Source organism: Acipenser ruthenus, chromosome 7 (genome assembly GCF_902713425.1).
Source record: "Acipenser ruthenus chromosome 7, fAciRut3.2 maternal haplotype, whole genome shotgun sequence".
In the NCBI taxonomy this organism is placed as follows: domain Eukaryota; kingdom Metazoa; phylum Chordata; class Actinopteri; order Acipenseriformes; family Acipenseridae; genus Acipenser; species Acipenser ruthenus.
Window position 1 is genome coordinate 26,510,103 of NC_081195.1, and position 10,090 is coordinate 26,520,192.

Genomic DNA, 10,090 nt, shown 5'->3' on the forward strand with positions numbered 1-10,090 from the left:
AGATACAACTGCAGACATTGCTAGGATTGCATTTGTAAGGCTTCACAGTCCTCGTGTTGTTGTCTGTGTGATCCAGTTTTACACCCTAAGATGAATGATGCAGTAAAGACCTTGAATACTGGACCATTGCCATAACTACAAATTGAGTCATATTCTGGATATAAAACCAGTAATTACCACTGTTGAATCTCTGATAAAAAAAAACAACAAAAACAACACAAGTTTCAGTGATTTGTCAATGTGAAATTCATTTTTGGGATATCCCTGGGCGGAGTTTTCAGGCCGGTGGTCCAATCAAGCTCTAGCATTCCGTATCCGCAGTCCCCGTCCGGGGTCGCGGTCTGGAAGCTTTGTTGCCAGGACAGCGGGAACTCGAGGTGGAAGCGAGACTCCGGCCTGGCATTGGGGTCCCGCACCAGGATCCTGTGCAGGACTCTCTGCCCTGGAGCAACATCTCTGATCTGGCCAAGCACACTCACCACCTCCTGTTTTTTTTTAGTTGAGACCGCAGTGGAACACTGAGAGGAAACATTTCCTCTCCTCATCGGAGACTTCAGACCATACATAGAGACCAGCTCATAGAGACTTTCCCGCCATGAACTTGGGCTGGTGTTGCATGTCGTGGGGTCAATCTTGATAAAAACAGAGGCCTGTCCGGCTTTATCCAAGGCGGCTTTCCGAATTGAGGGAAAATCAGTGACTGATTGACTGCTGATGAATGGCCTGCGAGTTGCTTTGGGTTCGCTCTGTTTCTTTAATGCAGAGTCAGACACCTGCATGGGCTCCAAAACAGACATCTGCTGGCCTGCTTCTGGTGACACTTTTCCGGAGAGTCCTTTATGCAGCTCATGGGGTTTCGCCTTTGAGATGTACATGTGGATTGCCATTGAGTCCATGAGTTTGCTTCCCTTCCTTTGTAACGGGGGCAGTCTCACTCTTGAACTAGATTCTATCGCCTTCAGTGATCTCTGTTTCTTTTTCTTTTTCCCTTGCTCACTACCTCTTCCTGTCGCTGTCCCTCTCCCTCTCCTTGTCTCACTTGTCCCCAGTGTGTATTTGGGCTTGGAGATGCCATCTCCATAATCTGTGTCATCCTGTTGGGGCACAAAGTCTGGCCTCTCTTGTGGAAAGTTCATCAAGCTGAGGGGGCCAGGCACTATATAGTGTGGAGACATGAAAAATAGATTAAGGTTTTGAAGATATGGCAGCAGTCTTTCTTCAAAAGATGTGCAAGATAATGTTTTGTAAATAGAACCCAGTACAACTTATAAAAAACACTGAAAGCAAAGCCTGATTTAAAAGAACAGCACTATAACACTGAAAACAAAACTACAGTGCAGACTTACTCACAAAGACACTGAGACACATATTGTAGACCAATGAATAACTGTGTTCTTAACTTCCCAGTTGCAGTCTGGGATAAACAAACCATGACTAGTTTTGATCCAACTTGCACCTACATCTTAATAAAGTGCCTTTTCCCTGTACTGTAGTAGTAGGTAGGGAAGCATACCTTGGCCACAAATGCTTGTGTCTCCATCCAGGTCCCCTGTATAGGACAGCCCTTGTGCTTGTGTAGGGAGGGAATCTGCTTCCGGTAATCTCTCTACTTCTGTGGACCGGGACGTGTCCTTCAGGACTGGGCCCCCCGGCCCCTTCAGCGTCAGGTCCTCCTGGAGTTTTTCCTCCAGCTCCTGAAGGAGCCGAATGGAAAACCCTGCCCTGGAAATGAGGACGATTCCCTGATTAGCTGCCTAGAAAGTTTAAATTTGACACAACCAAATAAAGGAACACTTTAAGCACTAGAATTGCATAATGTTTCCTTTTTGTATCTGTTTATTATCCCATCATACAGTATGTGTTCCTAATCATCATTCGATACTGTTTCTACACACATTGATATTTGGCATGTTTAATAAAGTCATCAGCATTTTTTTTACCTCTAAGCAAACCTGATTTGTGTAAAGATTGATTGGCTGAATGGCCTCTTGTTCGTAAATGTCCTACCATCTTAGTTGAAAGTAATTTCATTGATTATATACTTTTCTGTAGAACATTATCTTTTAGGGTTTCAATCTTATAATAGCCTGGCTATTTTACAGCTTGTTTTTTTCTTTCATTCCTAACAACCCCTTTGCCTAGGGCAAACTGGACTATGAAGCACTGCATCAGAGTAAGGATCCACAATCAAAACACAGCTATATTAGTCAGAGCACAAGCTCACTTGTTACAATAGATTTTTTAGAAAGATGTACAAACTATATCAAATTACAAAGCATTTGGCTCCAGTGCAAAGTTATTAAAGGTGAAAGTAAAAAAGTGAGCGAAACCATCAAACATCAAGAGCAAAACACTTACATTGAAATAACAAATGCAAAATTGACAAGGGTCACCATTCAAAAAAATAAATTAGAATTTCCAAGCACTTCCCATTTCTGGTTACTAGATTCTAAATCCACACTGAGCATCAATATTCAAGAAATATAATTTCAATGCACCACACTATCATTTTGCAAACAGTATTTGGCAAAGTAATGTGAATGCAGCTGGTTTGTATGCACTTACGAGTCCCACTACTGTCACTCTACAAACATTTAAGTTGTACGGTAATCTTAAATGTTATATTATATCTTTATTTATCAAAGTTAACCTTTGTGAAGAGCCCACTGGACTAGCAAAACAAAATGGTTTTATTTTGTGAATATAAAGGAATACAAAAGAAACTTAAATTCAGCGACAAACGTTTGGACTAGAACGTCTGGTTTCGCCCTGTAGTGCAAGATCAGCACTAAACAATCTCTCTGAATCCAGACAGAAGACTATTTCAAGATTTTGAAAAAAGACTTCTAATTGAAACGTTTCTTGTAATATTTCTAAATTCAGCGCTGTTCAATAGTCAGTTGATAGCATCAACTACGACACTCAAGGACATGTGTATTTACTTAACAACACATAACAACAGCAAAGTGAGAGTGACTTTGTGTTATTCTTCAGAATACAGTTTGGCATGCTTGAACTAGATGCAGGTGAAACGTTATTGAAATAATTTGAAAACTCTTGTCTGGAAAGCTTGGATCCTGCTTGCTGGCGTTGCAAGTTATTTTTTGCACTTCTAACGAAGTGAAATCCCCTCCGTTACATAACAGCCACGAATGCTATGTTCTAAACATTGTTGGAGTGTTTGTGTGCTGCAGGGGTTAAAGGTGGGCGTGTGCATGACTAGAGGGAGCGTGCATAATGTTAGTGTATTGAACTATTATTGTTTATGTACTGGTTTTAACCTGGCTGTGAATAGTTATATATTTATATTGGATTATTTTAAGGGGGAGAAGCTAGGAGTGTTGAATGTGTTGTATGCGCTCTGTGTGCTGCCATTGCTGGTAGTGTCACGTGAGCTGTTCAGTGTGTTGATATGTCAATAAATCCTGTTTGCCTGCGGGAGGCATATCAACTTCAACCTCATCTCCGGCCTGTCACTCAGCAGCGAGCGCACGCACCCACACGGCAGATGGCTACTCTGTCACAAGCATTAATACCCTTATCTTTCTAAACAAAGGATTTAGGGGAGCTCCCTAATAAAAGCTGAATCTTAAAACAATAATTGTGTGAATATAGTAATTGTTACAGCTGTGTACAATGGTATTTAAAACAGGATTAATTCATCTTACTTTTTATATATCCGCCCTGACTCTGATCCCACCACAGTCAGATATGTGACGGATTACTGTATTTGCAATACTCCTGTGTCACTGACCTCTTATTTAAGTGCAACATCTAGCACTGGTCGCTCACAGCACTGAGTGCTCATTACAGACATTCTATCCACAGGTTGAGTCCATGGACACACCTTGCCACCCATGATAATTAGTCTGAATCTCATTTTCAGTAGCACACTTTTGGGGATTTTCAAACCAGAGTTGCTGAGTACAGCATCTCTTGAACAAATACAAGGAATAGAAAGATCTTTTATGAATAAATTCATAAACAAAAGGGTCAGTCCACATAAAGATTAAAATTCCTTGAACTAGCACTTTTTTTAGAAAATGCAAAATTTGTGTTTGTGTGTTGAGAGGACTAAAACCAGATTACAGCAATACGTATTAGAAAATAATTTGGTGCGATCAGCCAATTAGCTTCCAGCTTTAGCAGGCTTCTAACAGACAGTAGCTGTGATGTTAGTACATCAGCTGTGATTCAAATCCAGTTCTTCCGTTTTCACTTTCCAGCTTCACACATCAGCGTAGATCAGTAATTGATTAGTTGCTGCTCATCTTAAATCTGAGCTATTATAGGCTCAGAATATGCTCTGCAACCTATCTCTTGTGTTTCAACAACAGTAAGCCGCTCCAACCCCATGGACTGCTCGCTGTGCCATCCACTCATCTGACTCGTTTCAATTCACTGACTTGAAACATATTTATTTTCTTGCAATATAAATGTTCTTCTTTCACTAAACTAGATTGTATTCAGACCCCAGCGATAATAGTCTATAATATGTTTATATGGTCAGTATGTTTTTATTTAAGAAAAACTATAGTACCCTCTTAAGTAGAAAACATAATTACAACCCTAACGACCACAAAAACACATGTAATATGTGAGGTACATTGAGGAGAACTTCTAGTCAGAGTTTCTTTTACTGTACTATTACTACATATTCTTCCATTTTAGATTTTTTACAGGTATGGATGAGGTCCCGTTTACCCTAAACGTGTGCAGGTGTTTCTATTTTGAGGTCTAACCTCTAAAGACACACAAACAGTGATATAGATAGTTAGAGACAGGGAGATAGGTAGAGAAGGTAGATCGGTAGAGAAGAGACAGGCAGAGACGCTAAGACTGTACTTACGGGAATCCTTGGAGCAGCTTTTCCAGCCTGTACAGCAAGGTCTCTTTGCTTTGGATTGTGGTCAGCTTCTTCAGCAGTGCCCTGACCAGTGTTCTCACTGGGGCATCGTGGTCCATCAAGCCCTGGGCAAGATTGGGCACCATGTTCTCAGCAAGGTAATTCAGTTGATCGAGGGTCTTCCAAGCCTCCAGCTTCTTCCAATTGCTCCTCTCGTCAGTGGTGTCTGCCAGAAGCCTTTTGATGATATCATCTTTGGAGTTCTTTAGGATAGTGTAAGTCTGTGTAATACTGAGCAAAGCATCGGTGCAAAAGCAATACACTGTGGATGAATCAGTATGCATTGTCAGCAAAATAGCTTGAATGACATTATCTACGTCTATGACAAAGGGCTTGTGGGAGAGCCAGTCGCTTAAGGCTATTCTTGTAAGCAGGTCTAGTTCTTTCTTTTCTGCGTACTCCTGACACATATCATCACTGTAGATGGTTTCATGATCATCCTCTGCTTGTGCTTCATCGTATTCATCCAAATACTCTTTCAAAAAAATGGTTCTAGATGAACCATACTCAATGTCAGCTTCTTTAAAACGCGCCATGAGTTGGCTGGGGTCGTATTTTTGTTTGTCAGTGCCAGGAAGACTGGTTGGATATTTATATTTTTCTATCCAAGCCCTGATCACTGAATTGGGAATGTAACCATCAGGAGCGACAGGCCATTTTCTGAAGTAGGGCGCAAACTCTTTATCCCAGGTGCGAGGCTTGCTTTCAGAAATCACTATTTCCTTGTATTCCAGATCTTGGTGATCTTTGATGGGCGTATCTGCGCTGAATTCCTCTTCCTTTGATGTGTCTTCTGGTTGTCCATGAAGATGTTCTGAAGCTGGGTACACCTTTTCAGCTTCTATCCTGGGAGGCTTTTCCATTTTATTATCCACCTCTTGCCTTAACGTAGCTGGCAGGAGTTCTGCGGTCAGTTCCTTTCTGGATCTTTTCAAATATTTCCCAGGCACTACTTGTACCCGTGGACTCACAGGGAATTTCTTCTCGACTAACGATGTGTCAGGGTCCTCTGTGCAGGACTTTTTTGAGTCTAAGTAATACTTTGGAACTAAGACAACATCAAGATGCTTGAGTGACTGGGGCTTGAAAGGCAAGGGGTCTTCAATGGCATCGTCCTGTACTTCCTTACATATCAGTGTCTTCAGGTAGTCACCTGTAAGGTACTTGAAGCAGGGTATGTAATAGGTATTGCTGTTAGAATTGGCGAGTAGGTCTCCCCTTTGGTTAGCGAAGCAAACATAGCTCAGATGACCTTGTAACTTCAGCTCAGCCAGCATGTTCCCTCTCAGGTCCCATATTTTTATCGACCCCTCTGTGCCTCCAGTCACAATGACCTTCAGAGCAGCGCAGTAGTCAATCGATGACACTTGAAGCGTGTGGGTCTCCTCTGTCTCCAGGCACTCACAGGGGCTGCCTGTTATCTTGAAAAGCATGAGAGTGTTTTTCCCTGATATTGTGCAAACATGACCGGGGATCAGCCTGATGTAAAGGTGCTTGCAGCTGCAGGCTATGCTGGTGGATGGAATCAGATCTATATGATTGTCTTTTCTGCTGATAAACCACAGGCTGATGCAGTCATCGGTCCCATAGGAACACAACTGGGCTGATGCATTCCTTTCAACCTGATCAGTAGAAAGGCTACTCATTTGTAAAATCTTACCATCGTGAGCCTTTTTTCCATGCATTGAAAAAGTCCTTGGCAAGAGGAGCATTATCTTACCACTTTGGTGGCCGCTAAAAATCAGACAAGGACTGCTATGTTTGCTTTGAGTTATCCTCACAGCTTGTAGGCACAAGACCCCTTCCGCTTGATCTTGGGACGTTATCAAAAAATATTTGGCAGGAGTCGGGCACATGGAGGTGTCCAGTACAAGCATCTCTGATGATCCGGTGGCAATAAACATTTCTTCCCGCTGTGGGTCGTAGGCATAGTCTGTGGCCTTCTCTAAGATCAGAAAAGGCCAGGAGAGGAATATGAGCTCTCCCGTCACAGGAGATAGGAAGCGCACTATACCATCTTTAGTGATGGCTAGCATCCTGGCCTTAGTAGGAGTGCACTGGACTCGATACATCTTCTGCAGGGGGCAGTCAGTGGCATTAAATAGCTGGTAGAAGGTCCTTAGGTTCCAAATGGAGAAGGAATAGGGCATGTGGCAGAGGAATAAGTCATCATCTATGGACTGGAGCTGCAAGATCTCATCATCCATAATCAGCCTCTGAAGCAGCTCCCCGGAGAAATTCCACTCCTTGACTGAGCGGTCTGTGGATGCCGTCAGGAAAGAGTGAACTTTGGGACGTATGAGCAGGCTGGTGATGGCCCCTGAGTGAGCTTTGAACTCCTGCAAGAGGTTTCGGTTTTCCCGACTCCAGATCTGAACGTACCCAGAAGCGTCCCCAGTGTACAGGTACCTCTGGACCCAGTACGGGGAGCAGCACTTCAGTGTGCCGTAGCTGGATCCCTGGAACGGTTTGGTCTCAACTTTCTTCCAGTAGTCAAAGGCAAGTATTCTGTTTCCACAGAGAGCAAACATAGAGTTGGACTGTCTCTCGGTGATCAGGTAATTCACAAACTCACCCCTCTCTAGGGAGCAGGAACTCCAGTCAAGAACTTTAGAAATGGCAATAAACGAGTGCTGCTCCTGTTTGAAAGACCAGAAGACTATATGTCCGATACAGCCAGTGATGAGCTCCTCTGTCTCCTCATTGTAATGCATGCTGATCACAGAGCTTGGGCACTGGACGCAGGTCAGAAATGTTAGATCTTGCACTATATCCCCGTACAGTCGGAGAGTTATATCATCGCAGTAAGCAACAAACAGCCGATGGCTTGTTATGAACACAAGTTTTTCAATATAGAAGTCCATCTCCATCGGGAAAGTCTTGTACTTGACCAGTTGCTCATCATTTTGAAGCCACACTTTTATCTGTAATTAAGATTGACAAGAACAGTTAGCACACATTGTTATATTGTAAAATGTTGTTGTGCAACATTTTAGGTTAATAGATTGGATTTTGTCATATGAACCAATTTTGGAGACTTACTGCCTTATTTTCAAAGCATTTCTTCCATTTTTTAAATTAGGCTAAATCATGTTAATGGTACAAAATGAGATAGTAAACACACATAGAGTGCTTAAAATGATTTGAAATACATAGATTCATTGTTTGGCTTTAGTTTTTTTTAAAGACTGGAGTAAACATGTTGAAAACATGGCCCTTAAAAAGATTTATGTATAGCTATTTTCATAATTTTACTTTAATCTCCTGCTATTACATTCAAAACAAAAAGAACATCCAACAGAAATGTATTTGCTACTGAAATCTCACGCCACCCGGCTTCTTGACCGAAACCAGAAATCCAGCATGATGACTGGAGAGAGAGGGGTGCTGACTGGAGATGAGACGTTTCTATATAACATACTTATGTATTAACAGCAAGGCAAACGTTGCACAAACTCTGAGGGGTACAACTAGCAATCTACAGACAGTATCGAACTGTCAGAGTTCATGCAACGGAACACAGCACTACAGCCTAGCGTTAGATCATAATAATCCTGCATGCATATATTTTTTGTCAAATGTCAAAAATATTGCAGTGGCTACTTTTGTATATTTTTATACCCATACACCTATAAACGAAACGTAAAGTCGCCGTAAATGAAACAAGAAGAAACAGTGTGACCTAGAGAAGCACACTGGTGCCAAAGTCTCTTGAAGTGTAAGGGCGGGGTACTAATCCTCTGTGGAGCCGTGTGTACCTCGTGTTGCTCTAGCGTGTACCCCCACTGAAACGCTACGATGATGTTGTTCAGCTGGGTCTTGTAGAAAGTAAGGGTCCGCATGTAGTTTGGGGCGCTGCTGATGCTGAACATCGATTCCGGGCTGGAGTCCAGGTAGACCACGCCTCCCTCCTCATCAGCACTCCCGCCTTCCTGACAACAACAAGACAGACATGGTGCTGCAGCCACACTGTAGACTACTCTGGCATGCAAAAACATGAAAAAATACAGTCGCAGACAAAAGTACTGGCACCCTACACTTAATCATTCAAGAAAACATGTTTAATGCAAGCATTTAGTGAACATTAGCCACTAATTAACATGACAAAGACCGGAATACACCATTTCTAGTAGTTTAACAAACAATCTTTATTAAAAAAAATAAATCACTAAGCCATTTGAAATATTTCTTCATGATGAAAGTATTGTAAAAATGCAACATAGCTAATTTAAAAATACATTAATTGATTGAAAACCATTTTGCAATAATTAAGCTGTATTATAAAGTCAATGGCCAGAAACAGGAGGTCATTATTTCCAACATCCGTTGAAGAAGAACGTTTCGGCTACACAGCAGATGATGGTCAAGAAACAGGAGTTGGATTCGAGTTTGAGAAAAGCACTCATAGCAAACTAAACTACAACAAGGACATGGCTACAGAACAGTATCGAAGAAATAAGGGGGACCAAAATCCACAATCACAGCCATAATCAAGAAGTATTGCCGAACAAATTCTCTGAAACGCTTGAAAGAAATGGAGGGCCAAAGAAAATGAGGTAGTAAATAGCTTCATATGTCATTTTAATTTTTTTTTTTCTTTTTATTGCCCTTACTGTTTCATGATATTTGTGGTTCTGTGTTCTGTTGATCCCCATATTGACTCAATCTGTCTTTGAGCTGCTTTGTGTCAGCGATAGAGCCCGTCGATGAAGGCTCTACCAAGGTCAACTACCACAGGGTAGAGCCTTCATTGAGAGGGCACACTCACTATTAGAAAATGATTTTTCTCATTATTTTCTTTACAAAAATATATATTTAAAACCTAGATTTACCTTGAACTTGTAATGATTTGTCAGGTACCCTTCAACTGACAAAAGCTTTAGGAAACTAGTCCCAAAAATGTTCATAAATGATCACACACATAATTAGAAAAAAAAAACTTTATATAAACAAAAAACGCTTTTACTTGTCTGAGCTGCTTATAGTTTCGAGCTGACAGGTTGTGATTGGCTGATTGGCTGATTGGCAGTTGCAGGTAGAGGATTGGTTGCTTTGGTCAATGCAAAGTATTGATTGGCTGGTTTTGGTAGATTATAAAATACATTTGGACCAATTGGGTCTTTGTTTAGTATCTCCTGTACGAATAGATGTGAACTGAGCTTTCATTACCACAAGTCAAAATTA

General features: G+C 41.5%; 1 protein-coding gene across 1 annotated transcript; it reads right to left on the reverse strand.

Moving 5' to 3' along the window:
* Positions 1-224: 224 nt before the first annotated feature.
* On the reverse strand, positions 225-9,561 carry LOC131737576 (WD repeat-containing protein 87-like). Its single transcript, XM_059027830.1, has 6 exons — positions 9,520-9,561; positions 8,665-8,838; positions 6,688-7,830; positions 4,850-6,327; positions 1,514-1,722; positions 225-1,156 (listed from the first exon to the last, which is right to left on the reverse strand). Exons 1-6 carry the CDS (start codon positions 9,559-9,561, stop codon positions 225-227), a joined length of 3,978 nt encoding a protein of 1,325 aa, XP_058883813.1.
* Positions 9,562-10,090: the final 529 nt, after the last annotated feature.